This window comes from Piliocolobus tephrosceles, chromosome 12, assembly GCF_002776525.5.
Source record: "Piliocolobus tephrosceles isolate RC106 chromosome 12, ASM277652v3, whole genome shotgun sequence".
NCBI classification, from domain to species: domain Eukaryota; kingdom Metazoa; phylum Chordata; class Mammalia; order Primates; family Cercopithecidae; genus Piliocolobus; species Piliocolobus tephrosceles.
The window spans coordinates 67,997,613-68,020,070 of NC_045445.1; the positions used below are offsets into that span (position 1 = coordinate 67,997,613).

The 22,458-nt window shown below is 38.1% G+C and overlaps 1 protein-coding gene across 3 annotated transcripts in view; it reads left to right on the forward strand.

Moving 5' to 3' along the window:
* CHM (CHM Rab escort protein) overlaps positions 1–22,458 on the forward strand; it is a 196,837-nt gene that overhangs the window by 121,367 nt on the left and 53,012 nt on the right. For all 3 annotated transcript variants that reach the window (XM_023202350.1, XM_023202351.1, XM_023202352.1), the window contains exon 9: positions 15,367–15,444. In XM_023202350.1, the coding sequence (XP_023058118.1) occupies positions 15,367–15,444 (78 nt within the window). The remainder of the gene's footprint in view (positions 1–15,366; positions 15,445–22,458) is intronic.

Sequence of the window (22,458 nt, forward strand, 5' to 3'; positions counted from 1 at the left end):
GAAGTAAAAGAAGTATATTCTTACCTGGATTCAAAATGGATGTCTCTTTACGTTTATGTTATTTGTGCAATCTAAATTTTCAAGACTAGGCAGCAAAATAGAACAATGATTTAAATAAGGATTGTTCAAAACAGAAATGAATATCTCTCATACAGAACATTAAACCAGAGAAAGAGCCCAAGAAAGGAGATTGAGCGAAAGAAATCTTACAGAGAGTCTAAGTAGGATTGCTATAGACTAGTTTGCTACAATACACCCCAAAAGTTTGAACCAAAGACTTTCTTTTGAATGTAAAAAACCTGTTTTTGAATGAATTTGCTTAGATAGCTCTACGGCAGATAATAAAGATGGGGCAAATAGTCTTGAGTATTCAGAATGAAAAATTCAGTTTTATTGAGCACTTAGTTTAAATTACAATATGTTTAAAGAGTAGTCAGGAAACGCCAGTGCTTTTCCATCAGAGGTTCCATTGACATCATTGTGATAAGCTATATTGAGGAATCATTGAGTTGGCTCAGTGGTTCTGGCCCTTGTACAAACCAGATAGTCACTGTACTTGTGAAACATAGATATGGAGGCTAGGTTTTGACCCAAGCATGTAAGTTGACCCTCAATATTTTAGAAGGCTTTATGTTTTAAAGATTGAGTGAACACTTGTCTATAATTTGTGCTAATTTATTCTGGACCCCTGGTGCAATTACTAATACAGATCTGTTTTTGTCATTCAATTCATAGTTTTATTGTGACTTTCCTATAGAAGGTTAAATTTAAGGACAGCTGGAAAAACTGAAAAATAATGAGTATATCATCTACAGAGTCTCATCAAGAATAGGGGAAGCTAGATAAATGGCTAAGATTTATAAAAAGGAGGCACTTTTTGGGAGCAAGTTTTCTGAAGGCTATGTGTTGGTTTTTTTTTGACAGCTTTTTCTAGATTAAGCATGATGATAATGCCTTCCAAGATTGACAGCGATTCCTAAAGGGCAGTGCATCTGCCCACAACCTTTTCCTTGAGTGAGAAATGTACACCAGAAGCCCCGTTAGACTCAGATACTTGTACTAAATAATTTCTTGAATTAGCAGCTGTGCTGTTATTCCAGGTCCATGATGACTCCTTAAGGCACAGAAACTAACCTGTTCCTTGTGCCCTCCTATAAGGAAATTAGTACCCAGAGTATTAAGTTGTAATCTTGATGAATGATCAAGAGATAGTGGTTTTTGAAGTTGGTAACAATTTGCTGTCTCTAATAATCACTCCACAGGTGGAGTAAGAGTGCTTTCTGGGTATTCCTTCACAGCAGTACTTGTATAGGAAGACTATCAGGGCTTGAGCAGTTGCATTTGATTGTTTCACATATCATGGGGGAGACTGCTTTCATGAATATGCACGTTACCTTATACTTGTTCTTAGGAAGACACCTCCCTTCTGCCTCTAGTCCATTAGCAATTCTTGTCAGCTTTATGACTTATGTATGTCCCCAGCCTCTCCACTTCTTCATCTGCACTGCCATTGCCTTGCTTTAGGTCACCACCTTCTCTTACTTGGTCTATGGTAGACATAACTGCCCTCCCCTCTTTCACTCTTGCCCCTTTGAGAATTCTCCACAGAGCAGCCAGGCCCATTTTTAAAATAATACAAATCTGATCGTGTTGCTGCCTTGCTCAAAACTTGCTGGTTCCTACTCATTGTACTTAAGAGTAAAGTTTAAGATCTTTACACTGGCCTTGAAAGCCTTGCAAGATTAGGCCCCCAACTATGTGTGTCCTTGTTTCCTACTGTATTTCTCCCTATTCACTGTGTTCCAGCTCCATTAGGCATCTCTCTCTTCCTCAAATACACTGAGCTAGTTTGCACTTCAAGTTTTGAAATTTCATTTTCTTTCTGCTTGGAATGTTTTTCCACCCTTTGATGTGGTCAGTTTCTTCTGATCATTCAGGTCTCAGTTCAGATATCAGTTCCTCAAAGAGACTGTCCCTGAATACCCTGTCTAATGTTCCAACCCCCTTATCACCTTCACTTTACCCTGTTTTATTATCTTCAGAACACTTATCACTATCTACTCTTATCTTATTTCTTGTTTGTTGTCTCTCTCTTGTACTAGATAAGTTATATGACAGCAGGGACAGCATTTGTCTCACATACTTTTGTATCCCCAGTGCCCAGAATTACATCTGGTACATAATAGGCCTAGTTCTACAAATATTTGTGCATGAAGGTATAAATGTTGTTGCTTGTTGCCGTCAGCATTAACACTTTTCTTAAAACTGTCACAAGTTCCTCTGTAGAAGGTAGTTGAATTGACCAGGTCCCCAAGTTGCTTGAATTCTGTTAGAAACTATAGGGCTTTAACACCTGGAGGTGGACTCTCACACAGTCAATAAGAGCAATGTAGCCAATGTAGCCTACAAACCCCACGTTGGTGGTACAATGTGTAATCATTATCTCCTTTGCAACAGAAGGTGATAGCTAACACAAGCTATGACGTATTTAACATTTACCATGCACCAGGAAGATAGTAAGCACTTCACATGTATTAATCCATTTAATCCTTGTGGCAAGTCTATACAATAGATATCATTATCCCCATTTTATAGTCTTTAGAACTGAAGCGCTGTCACACAGCTAGTAAGTGGGGGGAACCCGGAAAAGAAACTAGGCAGTCTGACTCAACAGTTAGCATGTCCATATTACTTTCACAATCACCCCCACGAGTTGATCTCATTCCAATTTGCACATCATGACTAAAGTTATACACTTGAGTTCTAGTGACCTGGTAATTTTGATTTTGGTGATCACTGCTTGCTAAACAAGCCCACTCAGTTTCTGTCATTATGACTCGTATCAGGTCGCGCTTGCTACTTTGGCAATACTGGGTCACTGTGAACGAGGCTGTGTTGTAGTGGAACATTGATTTGAAGGCTTTTTTGATGGCCTTGCTGAATAGAGTAAAACCTTATAGATAATGAGTTTCAAGAGCTTCTAGCAGAGGATGAGACCTGACTTGGGATTGTTTTGAACATAACTGTTTGCTGAGGCTGCAGGAGTCATTGCCTATGACAGATCATCCCCAACTAGGTTTGACTTTAGGTTTTGTTTGACATTAAAATGGTATGAAAGTGATACACATTCAGTACACTCCTCAACTTATGATGGAGTTATGTCCTATTATACCCATTAATATTTTCAATTTACAAGGCAAGGAACATCTGTATTTAGCTACTGCTCTTGAGGAGGCGTTCTGTTTCAGGCCAATAGGAAGTCTACGCTGAGTTAGATTCCAGTATCTTGAGTCCTAGTAGACATCTTGGGGAGAGATGATGCTATGGCATATGCTGTCTAATTTTGCCTTCCCAGGAGCCAGATCCACTACAGCAAAATGCAGCATTTACTTCTGACACCCACCTTACAAATACTCTCCTTCCGTCTACTTCCTGCTCAAAGAAAGATACCAAATACCAAGAAAGGAAGAAAAAAAAAAAAAAAAAAAAACGGGAGGATGTTAGCATAAGTGAACACTGCTAATTTACTATATACTGTAGATCTTATAGCATGTTTGTGGGTTACATACTTATATCGTATATTTATATTATATCATTTATATTAGTACTACATGATTTAGTAATATAAATACACGATATAAGTATGTAACCCCACAAACATGCTATATGATCTACAGTATATAGTAAAACTGCATTTATAGTGCATGAACATGTGTGTAAAAACTGCATTTGTAGTTCATGCACATGTGTATAAATACCACTAAGACTTTTGGAATCCCCTTTCCGTGTGTGTGTGTGTGTATAAAAATAAATATGTGCATTTAGGTTTCCCTACATGTATTTTTTCAGACTGGCAGCCACCAACCAGGGCAACATTACAACATGACAGAAAACTCAATATGTTGTTTTAAATATAGTGTCATGATAAGTGCATATGTATGAATTTAGTTACAAGAAACGAGTTGAACTTTTTACAGATAGATGCAATCACTGAAGCCTTATAGTATCTTGTGACATGTAGACATGCCTGCTTACTGTTGGAATGGAACTTCCGCTTTTCTGTTTACAGTTTTAGCTGGGGTGTCACTAAAGCACAGTGATGATCAATGGTCACTCTAATTTTTCTCTTGTAACAGACCTCTTTGGTTTGTTTTTAATGGAATTTAATAAAGAGTTCAAATGTATTTTTGTAGTGACTTTTTTGGGGACAGTCCTACATACTGTGTTTAGTAGATTTCTTTTTTAGATAAGTCCTGCAAAATTTATATTTGATTGCCTCTAGGCTGCATACTACCCTTTGGAAGGGACGTGTACAGAGCTGTCTTGCCAGGCGTTATGTTAGACCTTAGGATGGCTGCTATAAACTGCTTGAAAGCTGGAGCCTACCTGACATCTCAGAGATGTTTGCCATCTTCGGTTGCTTAATTGTTCATCACTAAGGCATGTTAAGCTGTGGGTTGTTAGGCTGCCATTTAATGCACTGGAAGAAAATGTATCATGTGGAACCTTATTACCTCCCCCCAAATCATGGTAAAGTATTTACCTTCTACTCACAGCATTTTCTTTATTTAAAAATTTCTAGCTTACCAGCATACTTTATACATCACTTTTTAAAATGTGGATTACAGGATAATCATAATTTGCTAGGTACTCTGAAGACCACTATTCCCATAGTTATACTTACTTTGAGTTTTTGCACTATCTAAAATGAAGTCACACATAATCCATTTAACATGTACAGACAGAATAAACATGTGCTTTCTTGAGAGAAAATAATATGTAGAAGCTGAGGGATTATTTTACTCTTTGTAATAATTTTTGCAATTCAACAGGAATTAGAACAAGTCTTAGAGTAACTTCGATCATCTGATTCTGTTGCTTTCCTTTTTAATCCCAAGAAAGATAATACTGACAATGGGGCAGGTTGGTATGATGATTAACAGAGAAACCTCTGAGACCAAATCACTTGGATTTTTACCCCAGCAATACCATTTCCTAAATGACTTCAAGCAAGTCACTTGACCTCTTCCTCAGTTTCCAAATCTGTGAAACCCTGGCTTATAGGATTATTGTAGGATACAATGTATTAATACATGTAAAACTTCTGTTGTGTAGTAAGCACTCAATGCTAGTTGTGATTATTATTTGTATGGTGGTGGTTGTTGGCTTTGTGTCCCAAAGAACAATATGTAACCAATAGTTATTTCCCCACATATAATTCCCTACTTCTCATGTAAATGCCTCCTATTTGGGTTTTGAATACAGTTCTCAAGAACTCCCTGCTATTGTGCTTCTTACCCACTTATGAAAGATTTCCACTGTTGCTCATTGACACCAAGTAGTCCTCACACCCCCAACCAAAACTTTTTTTTTTTTTTTTTTTTTTTTTAAAGACTATGGGAATGACTGATAAGAATAGCATACAGAGGAGTCTTTATATCAATACTCATTCTGTGTGGCACTACTTACAAATCACTGTTTTTTTTTTTTTTTTTCCACTTGGGCATAAGATACAGGAAGAAAATACAGAGGTGACAGAGAACAAATGCTGCCATTATGAGCTACACATAGCTTCCCTTTCTAACAAAGACTGGTATGGGGGAAAAAACAAATGAGAAGCAGTATGAAAAATGTATGTGCACATGTAACCATATACCTTTCCAAGAGCACAAAATACTTCCTATGTTCTCATTTAAAATTAAGAGGGAGGATATTTAAATGAATTATCACAATTCTGTCTCATTATTAAACTTCTATAATATTTCCCATCATTCACACTAACTAGTTCTCAACATTCTTTACATTCTTGTGTTTTTTCCATATAGTATATATCCACTGTTAATAAATTATATTGTTGAAAATCAGGTAATTTTTTGATGATTTACTGTAAGTAGTTATAGATGCCCCTACATCTTGGCATCTATAACTGTATTTAAATGCATTTGAGGCCCCATTTAGCCTAAAAATACTTTATAAAATTAATTTTCAAAGAAAAGGATACTTAATGATATTATAAAGTAACAATATATTTCATAAACTTTATACTGTTTCATAAAAGGAAGTCTTTATAGACAATTACATTTAATTTTGGTTAAGTGAATTATTTAGGCTTTTGATAATGTAATAGCCTGTGGCATATTGTTTTATATTTTTTTAACCTTATACAGCTTCCAGTGGGTTCTGAATTTATTCCTTTGTATTTCTTGTAATGTGGAAGGACATTTAAAAGTTATTTTTCTCCAGTGAGGAATTGATTCAATAATATTAAGTTTTATCTAATGATTTTTTTCTGTGTGTGTATGTGTATATGTAAACATGGTCCATCTGACTGAAATGGAAAATTCAGTAGATTGGTTGGTAACAACTCATGTATAGCTGCTTACGAAGAGCTTAGAAACACAGGTACTGCCATTCACGTGGCATGAAGATATCCTCAGGCAAATTGGAACACGGATTATGTGGTCTACTATACATTTCTGCAATTGCAAAGGTGTACAGCTACATACGCGTATACATTTTTCATACTGCTTCTGATTGTTTTTTTCCCCCATACCAGTCTTGACTGTTAGAAAGGGGAGATATGTGTAGCTCACAATGGCAGCATTTGTTCCCTCTCTCACCTCTGTATTTTCTTCAGGTATCTTATACCCAACTGACAGGTTTTTTTTCCTGGTCTTTTTGGGGGCCTTAACCTAACTCAGCCTATTGATGTGGAATGGGCCTGTAATATTTCATATACATATGGGCTCTTTCAGTATCAATAGGAAATTGATGGTGAAGATTGGTCTGATTGTCTTGATTACATCAGTTTCCCCTATATCAGTATTCTCCTATCAACAACAGGAGGCAGACTACCACTTGGGCGTATTTATTAATCACATTTATTGATTTGCATATGTTGAACTAACCTTACATCTCAGGAATAAAGCCTACTTGATTATGGTGGATTAGTGTTTATGCTGCTGGATTCAGTTTGCTAGTATTTTTTTGAGGGTTTTTGCATCTATGTTCATGAAGGATATTGGCCTGAAGTTTTCTTTTTTCATTGTGTCTCTGACAAGTTTTGGTGTCGAAAGACGCTGGCTTCATAGAATTAGTTAGGGAAAAGACCCCCTTCCTCGATTTTGGGGTAGTTTCAGTGAGATTGGTACCAGCTCTTTGTATGTCTAGTAGGATTTGGCTGTGACTCTGTGTGGCCCAGGGCATTTTCTGGTTGGAAGACTTTATTACTGATTCAGTTTTAGAACTTATTATTAGTCTGTTCAGTATTTCAGTTTCTTCCTTGTTCTGTCTTGGGGATTGTAAGTTTCTAGGAATTTATCCATTTCTTCTAGAATTTCTAGTTTGTGTACATGCAGGTGTTCTTATAGTCTCCGAGGGTGTTTTGTATTTTAGTGGGGTCGGTGATATGTCACCTTGTCATTTCTGATGTGTTTATTTGGACCTTCTCCCTTTTTTTTCTTTATTAGTCTAGCTAGTGGTCTACCAATCTGTTTATTCTTTCAAAGACCCACCTTTTGGTTTCCTTGATATTTTGTGTGGATTTTCGCATCTCAGTTTTGTTCAATTTAGCTCTGATTTTGGTTATTTCTTGTCTTGCTAGCTTTGGGATTGGTTTACTCTTGTTTTTTTTTCTTTCTTTTAGATGTGATATTATGTCATTGAGGCATTTCTAACTTCTTGGCATTTAGCGCTATAAGCTTTCCTCTTAAATCTGTGTTAGCTATGTCCAAGAGATTCTAGTATGTTGTATCTTAGTTTTTGTTCATTTCAAAGCATTTTTTAAAAAATTTCTGCCTTAATTTCATTATTTCCCTTAAACTCATTCAGTAGCAGGTTATTTAATTTCCATGTAATTGTGTGGTTTTGAGTGATATTTTTGGCATTGACTTCTATTTTTATTGCTCTGTATTCTGAGTTTAGGTGGTTTGATTAAAAACTTGTTGAAAATTGCTTTATGGTTGAACATGTGGTCAATTTTAAGAGTATTTGCTATGTGCAGATGAGAATATTGTATATTCTGTCGTTGTTGGGTAGAGTGTTCTGAATTCAGGTCCTCAATATCTTGGTGATTTTTCTGCCTCAGTAAATCTAACACTATTAGTGGGGTGTTGAAGTATCCCACTATTATTGTGTGGTGATCTAAGTCTCTTCGTAGGTCACTAAGAAGTTGTTTTATGAATCTGGGTGCTCCTGTGTTGGGTGCATTTAGGATAGTTGTCTTTTTGAATTGAAAGCTTTATCATTATGTAATGCCCTTGTTTGTCTTTTTTGATCATGTTTGGCTTAAAGTCTGTTTTGTCTGAAATAAGAATAGCATCCCCTGCTCTTTGTTGTTTTCCATTTGCTTGATAGATCTTTTTCCATCTGTTTACTTTGAGCCTATGGGTGCTTTGAGCCTATGGGTGTCACAGCATGTTAGATGAGCCTCTTGAAGACAGCATACCGTTGGGTCTTGCTTCTTTATCCAACTTGCCACTCTATGCCTTTTAAGTGGGACATTTATCTTGTTTACTTTCAAGGTCAGTATTGATATGTGAAACTTTGATCCTGTCATCATATTGTTAGCTGGTTGTTTTGTAGACTTGATTGTGTAGTTGCTTTATAGTGGCAGTGGTCTATGTACTTTAGCATGTTTTTCTGCTGGCAAGTATCTTTCTTTTACATATTTACATACCTTGAGGACCTCTTTTAAGGTAGATGTGGTGGTAACGAATTCCCTTAGCGTTTGCTAGTTTAAAAGTATTTTATTTCTCCTTTGCTTATGACACTTAGGCTAGATATGAAATTTTGTGTTGCGATGTCTTTTTTTAAGGATGCTGTATGTAAGCCCCTAATCTCTTCTGGCCTGTAATGTTTCTTCTGAGAGGTCTGTTGTTAGCCTGATGGGGTTCCCTTTGTACATGATCTGCCCCTTCTCTCTAGCAGCTCTCAAGACTTTTTCTTTCGAGTCGACCTTGGAAAGTCTGATGACTGTGTTTTGGGGATTGTCATCTTGCATACTGTCTCACAGGGGTTCTTGGAATTTCCTGAATTTGTATGTCGACCTCCCTAGCAAGGTTGGGGAAATTTTTATCGATAATATCCTCAAATATGTTTTCCAGGTTGCTTGCTCTATCTCCATCTCTTTCAGGAATGCCAATGTGTTGTAGGTTTGGTCTCTTTATGTAGTCCCATGTTTCTCAGAGGTTTTGTTCAGTTTTTCAGTTCTTTTAAAAATTTTTGTCTGTGTTGATTCGAAGCATCAGCCCTCAAATTCTGAGGTTTTCCCCCTCAGATTGGTTTATTTTGTTATTTATGCTTCCAGTTGCATTATTAAATTCCTGTAGTGATTTTTTTTTTATTTCCAGAAGTTCTGTTCAGTTCCTTCTTAAAATGGCTAAGTCATCTTTCAACTGTTGGATCATTTTACTGCTTTACTGGGATGCATTGTTGAAACGCAGGTTGCTTCTCCTGTATCTCACTGAATTTTCTTCCCATCCAGGTTCTGAAATGTATGTCTGTCATTTCAGCCATTTCAGTCTGGTTAAGAACCACTGCTATAGAGCTAGTGTGGTTGTGTGGAGGTAAGAAGACACTCTGCCTTTTAGGGTCGCCATAATTGTATTTTGTTTGTTTTTTCTTTTTTAAAAAACTTTGATTTTAAGTTCAGGGCTACACTTGCAGGTTTGTTACATAGCTAAACTTGTGTCATGGTGGTTTGTTGTGCAGATTATTTCATCACCCGGATATTAAGCCTAGTACCCAATAGTTATTTTTCCTGATCGTCTCCCTCCTCCCAGCCTCCCCAGTGTATCTTGTTCCCCTCTATATGACCATGTGTTCTCATCATTTAGCTCTCACTTATAAGTGAGAACAAGTGGTATTTGGTTTTCTGTTCCTGTGTTAGTTTGCTAACGATAGTGGCCCCCAGCTCCATCCATGTCCCTGTGAAGGACATGAGCTCATCTTTCTTTATGGCTGCATAGTATTCCACAGTGTATATGTACCACATTTTCTTCATCCATTCTGTCATTGATGGACATTTAGGTTGATTCTATGTCTTTGCTATTGTGAAGAGTGCTGCAATAAATATATATGTGTATGTTGTCTTTACAATAGAATGATTTATATTCTTTTGGGTATACACCCAGTAATGGGATTGCTGAGTTGAATGGTATGTCTGTCTTTAGGTCCTTGAGGAATCTCCACAGTCATCCATAATGGTTGAACTAATTTACACTCCCACCAACAGTGTATAAGCATTTCTTTTTCACCACAACCTTGCCGGCATTTGTTATTTTTTGATGTTTTAATCATAGCCATTCTGACTGGTGCTAGATGGTATCTCATTGTGGTTTTGATTTGCATTTCTTTAATGATCACTGATGTTGGACTTTTTTCCATATGCTTCTTGGCTGCATGTATGTCTTCTTTTCAAAAGTGTGTGTTCATGTTCTTTGCCCACTTTTTTATGGGGTGTTTTTTTTTTTTTTTCTTTTAAATTACTTTAAGTTCCTTATAGATGCTGGATATTAGACCTTTGTCAGATAGATAGGTTGCAAAAATGTTCTCCCATTCTGTAGGTTGGCTACTCTGTTGATAGTTTCTTTTGCTGTGCAGAAGCTCTTTAGTTTAATCAGATCCCATTTTTCAATGTTTGCTTTGGTTGTGGTTGCTTTTGGCATCTTTGTCATGAAATCTTTGTCCATGCCTATGTCCAGAATGGTATTTACTAGATTGTCTTCCAGGGTTTTTATAGTTTGGGGTTTTACATTTAAGTCATTAATCTATCTTGAGTTAATTTGTACATATGGTATAAGGAAGGGGTCTGGTTTTGATCTTCTGCATGTGGCTAAGCCAGTTATCCCAGCACCATTTATTGAATAGGGAATCCTTTCCCCATTGCTTGTTTTTGTCAGTTTTGTCAAAGGTCAGATAGTTGTTCGTGTGTGGTCTTTTTTCTGGGTTCTGTATTCTGTTCCATTGGTCTATGTGTCTGTTTTTGTACCAGTACCATACTGTTTTGGTTACTGTAACCCTGTAGTATAGTTTGAAGTCAGGTAGCCTGATGCCTCCGGCCTAGTTCTTTCTGCATAGGATTGCCTTGCCTATTCAGGCTCTTTTATGATTCCATATAAATTTTTAAATAGTTTTTTTCTAGTTCTTTGAAGAATGTCAATGGTAGTTTAATGGAAATAGCATTGAATCTATAAATTGCTTTGAGCAGTATGGCCATTTTAACAATATTGATTTTTCATATGCATGAGCATGGATGTTTTTCCATTTGTTTGTGTCATCTCTGATTTCTTTCAGCAGTGGTTTGTAGTTCTCCTTGGAGAGATCTTTCACCTCCTTAGTTAGCTGTATTCCTAGGTAGTTTATTCCTTTTGTGGCAATTGTGAATGGGTGATCTTTCCTGATTTGCCTCTCGGCTTGATTGTTGTTGGTGTATAGGAATGCTAGTGATTTTTGCACATTGATTTTGTATTCTAAGACTGCTCAAGTTGTTTATTAGCTTAAGAAACTTTTGCCTGAGACTATGGGGTTTCTAGATATAGGATCATGTCAGCTGTAGACAAGATAGTTTGACTTCCTCTGTTTCTATTTTGATGCCCTTTTCTTTCTTTCTCTTGCCTGATTGCCCTGACCAGAATTTCCAATACTGTGTTGAATAGGAGTGGTGAGACAGGGCATCCTTGTCTTGTGCCAGTATTCAAGGGGAATGCTTCCAGCTTTTGACCATTTAGTATGATATTGACTGTGAGTGTGTCATAGATGGCTCTCATTATTTTGAGGTATGTTCCTTCAATACCTAATTTATTGAGCATTTTAAACATGAATGGATTTTGAATTTTATTGAAAGTTTTTTCTACATCTATTGAAATAATCAAGGATATTGGCCTGAGATTTTCTTCTTCTGTTTTATCTCTGCCAGGTTTTAGTGTCTGGGTGATGCCAGGGTTTCCAGAATTCTTACGGTGGTTGATTCTCATCTGTGTGAGCTGGTGTTTAATCTCTGAAGTTGCTGGGTTTTATATTTTTTGATTTCCTTGAAGGTTTATTTGTGATATAAGTTGGGTTTATTTCATTGGTTTCCTTTCTGGGTACTTTCAGGTGGCCAAGGCTCAGCTCACCTGTCCTGGGCTGTATGCTCTAACCCTAGGTGGCTGGGACCAGGCCTGCTGCTTTGTTCTGGTTTATTGAGGTCAAGCACCTGCTGTGCTGGAGAAGGTGAGGTGTTCCCATTCCAATGGCAACAATTCTTCAACAGGGGCTGCTGGCAAAAGTGCTGCAATTGGGTGTGGGAGGCACAGAGTGGGTGCTGTGGCAGCTGGGGCACAGGCAAATGTACACCAGCATGGTGGTGTTGGGCTCCATGGGTGACTGCAGCAATGGTATCGCTGAGGGAGGGGCTCCCAGTGTGTCAGTGGGACTGCGATTGGTTTGTGTGTGCATGGGCACTGATATGGTGGTGGTGGATTCTTATACATGTGGGCCCTGGCACCGTGGCTTGGGGAGGCTGTGGCTGAGTGCGCATCGTTGAGGGGAGGCTGCAAGTGGATGCTCACTGGTGGAGGTTTGTCTTCAAAAATACTCTGATGGGAAAATGGAGACTGCCAGTCAATGGTCTATGACAGTGAACTCTGGCAAGGATTTTGTCAGGGCAGCTGAGGCTGTGCTGCAAGCAGGTGTGGCCAGAGCAGATACCAGCAGATGGGGGGGTTGTTTAGATCACACCAACCCAATCCTGCAGGTAAGATAGCCTTGCACTCTCCAGGTCCAGCTGTTCACAAAAGGGTAAAACCACCTAGAGGAGCATGGTGAGCCTTAGGGGATGGGCTCCCTCGGCTGTGCACCACTGCAGCTCTTCCCATGCCAAACCTCTGGACTCCAAGTAGACTGGATTTTTGTCTCTACCAGTTCTCTGGGTAATTCTCCTTGCCATCTCAAATGTCCATGGGGCTCATAGAAGCTCCTGCAGCTAGCATTCCAGAGGTCTGTGACAAAGGTGAACCATTCTATGCCTATGTCACTCACCCCTTCTTTAGGAGCCACTAGTGACCAGGAACAAGTTCTGGTGTTTGGGAACCCCATGGAGTATTCTCAGCCTCTTCCCTTTTCAGACCTGGGGCCTGCATTCTTTCTCCCTATATCCACTCTCAGTGCCTTCTTCCTGAAGATCTGTTCGCAGTGTGTTTGTCTACTTGATTGTCTGGTCTCTCTTGGTGGGAGAAGCTTTTACTGGCTGTGTCTAGTGTGCCATCTTGGCTCTTCTCCTTCCAAATCATTTTTTCAAGGTTCTATTCTTTCCCCACTGCTTTGTAATGCCACTTCTGTCATCATTTCCATACGTTCATGAATCTTTCTGTTACTTTCCTATTGGTACCATAACAAACCTAGTAGCTTATAACAACACAAATTTATTATCTTACCATCCTGGAGGCCAGAAGTTTAAAACTGGTTGGCAGAACTTCATTTCTTTTCGGGCCTCTAGGAGAGAATCTGTTCCTTGTCTTATCTAGCATATAGAAGTTGCCTGCATTCCTTGGCATGTGCCCCACTTCCAACAGTGGGATCACTCTGATGGCCACTCCTGTCTTCACATCATCTTTTTTGACTTTGACCTTCCTGCCTCCTCCCCTCCCTTCCCCTCCCCTCTCCTCTCCTGTCTCCTTTCCCCTTTCCTTTTCTTTTTCTTTTTCTTTTTTTTTTTTCTCACAGAGTCTTGCTCTGTCGCCCAGGCTGGAGTGCAGTGGCGCGATCTTGGCTCACTACAATCTCTGCTTCCCAGATTCAAGCAGTTCTCCTGCCTCAACCTCCCGTGTAGCTGGGATGACAGGCATGCACCACCATACCCGGCTAATTTTGCATTTTTAGTAGAGATGGGATTTCACCATGTTAGCTAGGCTGGTCTCAAACTCCTGACCTCAGGTGATCCACCTGCCTCGGCCTCCCAAAGTGCTGGGATTACAGGTGTGAGCCTCTGCTCCCGGCCACCTCTTTCTTTTAAAGACACTTGTGATTATGTTGCACCCACCAGAATAATCTCCCAATCTCAAGATCAATACATTAATCACCACTGTAAAGTCCTTCTTGCCAAGCATGGTAATATATTCACAGGAACCAGAGATTAAAATGTGAACATCTTAATGAGAGAGTGTATTTTTCAGCCTACCATAGTCGTCTTTTTGGACATTCCATTATTATTTTCTTGTGTTTTTGATTCATTCACTCTAAGCATACCCATATCTCAATCAGATAGTTATACTAGCCGAATAACATTTTGGGGAGTTTAATCCTGCTGTTTCTTTTGTCTGCTCACTCAAAGTAAGATGTGTTTCCTCATGTGTTGTATAATTTTAGATTATAAACTCATTATCTAGGTATCTGTGGCAATCTCATGTGACCTTAGTTAGTGTTATTCCACCACAAAGCTTTAGCCGTTGCTTCCCCTAAGCGTCCAGGAGTCTACTCACTGACCCAGAGCCACTTATCATGATATTTTATATTTTACTGACTAAGAGCTTCTTGTATCATATAGTGGTATAATTTCAAACCCCTAACATGTATGAGGGCAGACTACTGATAATATTAATAAATACACAGTGTAGTCTTCCTCCATTCAGGGATCCACCCAAACAAAATTTTTTTTTTTTTTTTTTTGCTTGTTTTCTCCCTCTTTTAGTTCATGGATTTCTTTTCTTGGTTACCCTTTAACTGAGGCATAGCTCTTTAATAATCCAGACATTATAAAAAAATATCTCCTTTTCTACTTACTGCCTTGTTTGGATCTTAAGGCCTCTCCTCTCCTTATGTGTGCATTAAAACTTACGCACTTAGATTACTACTGAGATAGGCACACTCCCTAGGGCTTCTGCTGCATTAAGTCATGCTTACTGCTCTAGCTTTCAGTTCCCAGTTGAGTTTTGGCTATGGGAGATTTTGCTTACATTTATTGTAAGTAAAATATCTAGTTTTCCAGAGTCTTCCGTGCTTAATTCCTCTTTAACACTTCTCAATGGTGATTTCTCTTGGGTGTGTCATACATACATTACCTCTTGAGACCGTTTGTGTTCTTTGTACCTTAGGTAGGCAGGAGCTGATTTTCAAGGGATAATTGGCTCTTGCTTAGGGACACTTTTGGTTTGGTCACAGTTCTAAGTGTCAGCATTATATTATTATCAGTAGCACTTCTACTGTGTCAAGATATTACTAATCTTGCCTCTGAGAGACTTTTAGTACTATGATAGAGAAAATAGTACATTATCAAATTTTTTTTTTCTGTAATACCAATTATGAAGTGTAAAATACTTAAAAGAAGATATTTTTACCTTAATTTTCAACCCAATTACCCTAATTCTTATTTTCCTGTTCTCTTCCTAGGATGTGTGCAGTGTTTGGTGGAATTTATTGTCTTCGCCATTCAGTACAGTGCCTTGTAGTGGACAAAGAATCCAGAAAGTAAGGATGATATAAGTCACCTTCATATATATGTATATATCCCAAACACAGGTGAAAAATGCTGAAGTCAATTTAAAAAAAAAAAGATTCTTCAAAGATCCTCGTTGGTATTAATAACATATCAACCTTGATTAAAAGTAATTTGTGTTTAGGTCCTCCAGAACAAGAATAGTGAGTTCAGAATATAGAAACTAAATTAATTTCCCTGCAATATGCCTATAGCTCCTGGTCATCCAAGCTTGGAAGACAAATCATTTCAGCTGCCAGGGGGTGGGTGATGAGTGATGTTAGTTTTCCTTGTGGCCTTACCTCCTCTAATTGATTTTCATCAGATGACAACAGAGCCCTCTGTTATTGCATTTTTAAAAATGGAATTCACCTAAAGACTCATCAGATTAATCTCTGCTGATAATGCATGTCACTCCAAGAGAAAAGATTTTAATGAGTTTCTTAGGTAGATTGTTGTCATAAACTATGCTGCCCTCTTATCTGAGGATAAATTTTTTACAATAGTATCAGGCCTATAGGCTGCTTTAGGATTGAAATAAGAATTTACCTGTTCTTTAAAAGAGCTGAACACCGTTTGTTTACTGTGTATTTTATATTTCAGTTATAATCACTGGTCTGAATTACACTGGATAAAATATTCTCTGATTTCTACCTTCTACACTGAAACTTAAATATTTTAGATCCAGTTTTAGAGACTATCTAAATTGCTATGTGTTTTTCTTTTTTGTTACACGTTCTCAACAATCTACTCACCTGTATTTCTTGGATGATTGTTTTTAGGAGTACATAGTTAAATAGTATTTTTGAGGTTATAAAACATTTTAATATTTGAACTGGAAGCTTAAATAATATAAATTTTAAGCTGTTTCTTTCATTTTACAAAAGTTTTGTATCTTCTAAATGGCATACAATGTCTCTTAACTTCTTATAGACTAATTGTAGTGAAAAAACTAGTATTTTGAGGTATGGTGAAGAAAATCCTCAACTCCAGAAATATGTAATGCTTAGATAGTAAATTTGCTTTAGAAGAGTAATTCTGTAGTATAAGATAAAACTGACACATATTTTAAAAGGCTTGTAAAGTACCTTTAGCACTTTTATAGAAGGATAGTACAAAATGAAACGTGATAATTTGCAGAGAAAAATTAATCCCTAAAGACCCAGGATGTTAACATCTTGATTCCTGAAGAACTCTATGGAAGTTAAGGAATAGCTGTCTTTAGACTTCTAGAATCATTTTTCTTTGTGCATTCATTTTGCTACAAGAGTATGTTCCTATGACAGAAAGCCAGATAATGAATTGCTTATTTGGTGTTTATTTACTTAGATTCTTTTATCCTTGGGGTCCCATTTCAGTCCCATGTGACATGAATAATTTGCATAGCTCATTTTTTTTTTTTTAAAGGTATGCTAGTGTAGTAATTGCATTTATTGAACTAAAGGCTACCTTTTCCTTACCTTTGACTTAGTTTTTATGACATGCTGTGAACAGAGGAGCTCTTTTTTATGATCCGGTACAGATTCCAGTTGCAACAGATTGCTGAAAGCTAATGGTCTAGAGACCAAATGAATCTCTAGATTGGTAGTTTTCAAACTTCAGTGTGCCTAAAAATTACCAGGTAATCTTGGCAAAAATGCAGATTTCTGTTCTTCACCCTCAGAAAGTGAAATTGGTTAATATGCTTAGGGGGAATGCAGTAATTTGCAGTTTTAAAGAAAACCCCAAGTGAATCTAGTATAGGAAGTCCTTAGATGACACTGAGAAACACTGATCTATAAGGTAAAATTGAGGGTTTAGTTAAGGGTACTGTGTTCCGTGGCAAACTGGGATCTCTAGGTCTTAATTCAGTCTAATCCTTATCAATATGAAACTGCCAGATATACCGACAATCAAATGTGAATTTTAATAGCAGGCAGACTGCTTCTAAGAATATCTTCATAGAAAGACATGTCTTGTTTTGTAACTTCTAAGGCATGAGTAAAGGTTGGGTAGCCCTTGAATGAGAGGAGACTTGGATTTCCATTAGTGCCATGAATGACAGTAGGCAAATCCTTTCCTCTAGACCAAATCCTTTATCTGTAAGATGAATGACATGGACTCTGCAGTAATCTCTGGATCTCCTTCTAGATTTGACATGTTTTGGTTGAGTTATTTAATGCTCTTAGAAAGTACTTGGCTTTTCCTTAATATTTAGAAATAAATTATCTTAAAATATTTTATGTGCTCAAATATAAGCCGTTCTCTCAGAATGCATAATCTTCAGTCCCAGTGAGAAATTTTAAAAAAGTTGAACAACTTGGATGTGCCTGCTTTTATGAATGTAAATTAAATAGCACACAGTCTTCTTGTGCTATTAATTATATTGTTATATTACTAGAACCCCAGTTTTCCAGTGAGCATCATCTTCATGTCCTTGTTTTTTTAGAATGCAATGATTTTGAATTCTGTATATGAATCTCATCCTGGAAAATTTATTATAAGCTATAACTATTCATTTCTGTAACTTGACAGTTTTAAAAACTTGACCTGTAATCATAATACTACTGTTATCTACAATATTCTCACTATACTAAATTGCTTAAGTGATCTTTAAAAGTTTTAAGAGTCAAGCAATACTTGAATGGTATAAGTTCATATTTATACCTTCAGTAATAATTACCATATTTATATTAAAGTTTTCCTCTTTAAACAAATCTAGCAAGTCAAATAGTCTTTATAAATACCTAAAGCTAGCATTGACTGAAGTTGGCTCAAGTCAGTATATCTTTACCAAACACAGCTTTGCCATTCAAAATCAAATATACAAGAGAGATAACCAGTAATAGGAGATATTTTGTTAGGACTTGAAAATAAAGGGAGGGATCGTTTTTTGGGGGAAAAACCTTGACCTTGTATTGGGCAAATCCAACATACATTTCTTTTTAAGGATTCAAGGCTGGCTTAGACAGTTGTTATATTCTAAGTATAATTAAGGTACCAACTAAGGAATCTGCAAAGATTTGCATTTGTCTCCTTATGGTTTTAGTTTGCCTTTCTTTTCCTAGTTTTCTATATATAACACTTGACATCCCCTCTCCTGTTTAGGACAGTTAAGAACTACTTATACTTTGAGTCAAAGTTCTGAGTTTATTCTGTGATCCCACAGACAACATCAGAACCCTCTGTCAGTCTCCACTCCCCACTGTCATGTCCCCTCATGTGATCATTTCATAAGTTCTCTTTAAGAAAAGGCAGGAACTCACTGTCGTATCTCCAGAACCCCCCAACAGGTTCCTAGTAGCCATTATACTCAATAACTTTGACTTAAATAAATGAATAAAGATTAAAGACTGACTGTAACCCTTTTTGTGCTTTTCTTTGCACTGTCCATTTAGGAAAACTGAGAGAGGCATAAGTGATCACAGCACTGAGTTTAATGTGGTGATTATACATCAAAATACTGTACCAACTTTGAGAGAAGAAATAGGGCATTGAGGAGGCACATTAAATCATGGTATATGGAATATGTAACCAAATGCATACCTATTTTCAGCCAGATTTTATTTCTCGCTTTTGTTTGATTGGTTCTGCTTTCTTATTTGGGAGGACGTAGCCTTTTCACTAAATTCTAATACTGCATGCTTCCGTTGACTGTTTTTGGAAACACTGAATGTTCTAGTTGAACAGTTTTCCTTTGCAGCTATGCTGACCAGGTAAAACTCCTGTAAATTAGATCTGGCCATTTAGTAGTATAGTATTTGATATTTCGGTAGGGTAGAAAATCTTGGACCAGGACCAGATACATCTATAACCAATAGTTGTAATTAATTACTTCAGCTACTGTTTCCTGTGTACTTCAGCTGTCTCACTTACTTGCTTTCCTATTATGACTCTTTCTTGATGTCAGGAATGTATTTTTCTGATATCCGGAATATATATTTTCTGATGTCAGATATATTTTTCTGATGTCTATGCCTTTTTTTTTTTTTTTTCTATTTTTGAGACAGAGTCTCGCTTGTTGGGGTCCGCGTGTTTCCTAAACAAAGGAATGAACACACAAGACAACACAAGACAAGACAAACATGGCGGCCGCCCCAAATGACACGCTCCGCTTTATTTTATACAGTCGTTTGTGGAATGTTACCAAGTCACAAGACACATTGTTGTTTTTCTGACCTTTCCCTGACTTTCTGGATTTTCAAGATGTTTACACATAAACAAGCCCCCAGGGTCTGCTGTTTGCAGCTGGCTTCCATCGGGAACGCCCTGCTTCGTTTACAAGAGCAGGACTTATCAGGAACCTCTCGTTTGCGAGCACGTAGTCCTCTACATTTCCCCTTTCTTTATTTACAAGTTTGAATTTCTTTTAAAACCATCATTACATGTTGGGCTCACTGGGATTCGGTGTTTGCCCTTTGGCACCGTCTCCAGCAGACTGTGGATTAGGAAGCCCAGGTTGTAAAGTCCTCATAGGTTGAATACAAGCATTTACAGCTCTAAGATCAGTTAATAAGTGCCATTTTTCTTTTTCTTTTCTTTTTTTTTTTTGACGAGACAAACACAGCAGAATTCCATGCAGAAGTAGTTGGTTCAATATGCCCCTCGGCCAATTGTTCCTTAACTAAATTCTTTAAAGCCTTAAGTTTTTCTTTAGATAATGGCCACTGTTCCACCCAAACGGGAGTTATAGTTTTCCACTTCAATTGTAAAGTTTGAGGCTTGTGGACAGTGGCTAAGAGTTTAAAGGATTGTAGCCCATTTTGAACATCATATTTTTGGCAGCTGAAGAAATATGAAGAATGCTTAAAAAGGCACCAAATTGTTGTAAAAGATCATGGCCCCAAAAGTTAATATTAATGAGAACAATATAAAAGAACACTTTTCCTTGTTATCCTTCAGGTCCTACACAGCTCAGGGGCTCGACACTTTGGTAGACTATAGAAGCAGTACCTAGGCCGGATACAATAACCGATACTTGTTTCTTTTCCCAATGATCAGGCCATTGAGCCAAACATATAATAGATACATCTGCTCCTGTGTCGACTAATCCCTCAAAAAGTATCCTATTAATTTGCAGTGAACATAAAGGTTTTTGATCAGAAACTAAAGTTTCCCAGAAAACAGTTTTCCAGTACTACCGAAACCTCCTTGACGAGACACATCTCTAGATAGGAAAGGAAAAAAAGGCAATAAAAGCAATTGTGCAATACGTTCTCCTGCCTCTAGGCGCATAAGTTGTGAGACTTGTACCATAATAAGGATTTCATCAGTAAAATCAGGATCAGTAATTCCTGGGACCACCATTAACCCCCGCATAGCGCTGCTGCTTCCACCTAGTAAAAGTCCTACGTGTCCTTTTGGCAAAGGACCACACATTCCGGTAGCCAACTTATATATTCCTCCATTAGGAGATAAAGTATGAGGTTGGACAATAGCTAGGTCAGCAGCGGCACTCTGCTTAGTGGCAGCATAAAGCTGAGAAACTGAGGTAGGGTAAGATGTCTTTAAGGAGGACTCGAGGTCATTCCTTGATGTTGTAAGCCACTGCTCACTGGGTACTGGGGTAGGCCTGCATTGTAGTTGTTGGGGCCCCAAGCCTGCGGGCCCCGGCTCCCGTTTCCCGAGAAGGGTGACAATACATTCCCACTTTTATCAGTTTTTGAACGGCATTCATTGGTCCAATGTCGACCCTTGCCACATCATTTACACATATCAGATGGTAACCTTTTTTCTTTTAGAGCAGAAGAGCCTAATTTTTTCTGGCATTCCTTTTTGAAATGACCAGGTTTCCCACATTGATAGCATATACCTTGTTTAGAATTGCGTTTTAAAGCCTTCGAAAGTGCCCCAGCAAACAATTGAGCATTGTAAATAGCTCCCCCAATGCCTGCACAAGCCCTAATATACTCATCTAAATTAGCTCCACTGGCCTTTAAAGGTCTTAATAATTTTTGTTGCAGCTTTCATTTCTTTCAAAAATTTAAATTGTAGGGCTGTAAAAGTCACATTCTGGCCACCGTTTGGGAACTGAGCATTGGGGCCGAAAGCAGCCCGTGTTATGGGGAATAGATCTAATTCCTCGAAATCATCCTTTTTCTTCAATTCTTTCTTTTCTCCTACAGGAGGAAAAGGCACAGAGAAAACCTGACCTGACATAGGCAAAGAGGTTGGAGGTGGAGGCAAAGGGAAATCTTGTTAACAGGGAAGGCTCATGGCGGAGAGATAGGAGAAGCAGGAGCAGCGGCACCTTGCAATTTTAACAACTGTTGTAACATCTCTAAAATATGCTGCAAATCAGAATTTCCTTCAGATGAAGGAGGCATTAGCTCTTCTTCCAATTCCTTGTCCTCAGCAACCGGGGCGTAAATATGTTTCTCTCTAGGATCATTCCTCCCTAAAGCTTCAGATGCCTCACCTCCTGTGGCAGTATCGCCATGCTCTGAGTCAGTTTCAAATAACTCTAATGCCTGAGTAATGGAACTACACAAAGTCCACAAAGTCAGAGGCATCATTTGCCCTCGCTGATGAGCTCGACACAGGACTTTAACCACTTGTAACCATTCCTTTCGATTTAATTGCACTTTGGTTTGATATTGAAACCAATAACAATGTTGTCCAACATGGGCAAACAATCGCTTCAAAGTCTTATATTCCTTAACTAACTTCTACTCCTATAGACATCAACAGTCCCTGGAGTAACCGCAAATACTCTGAGGCCAGAGAGGTGGAATTCCCCATAATTTTCCCGTGGGTCCCCCTTCATTTATTTACCTGCCCGCGGTCTCCCCACGCCTGCCCGGGGTGTTCCCCCTCCGGTTCCTTGCTCTCGTGGAGCCACGGACCCTGCTTGCTGCGCCAGATGTTGGGGTCCGCGTGTTTCCTAAACAAAGGAATGAACACACAAGACAACACAAGACAAGACAGGGTCCGCGTGTTTCCTAAACAAAGGAATGAACACACAAGACAACACAAGACAAGATGTTGTCTTGTGTGTTCATTCCTTTGTTTAGGAAACACGCGGACCC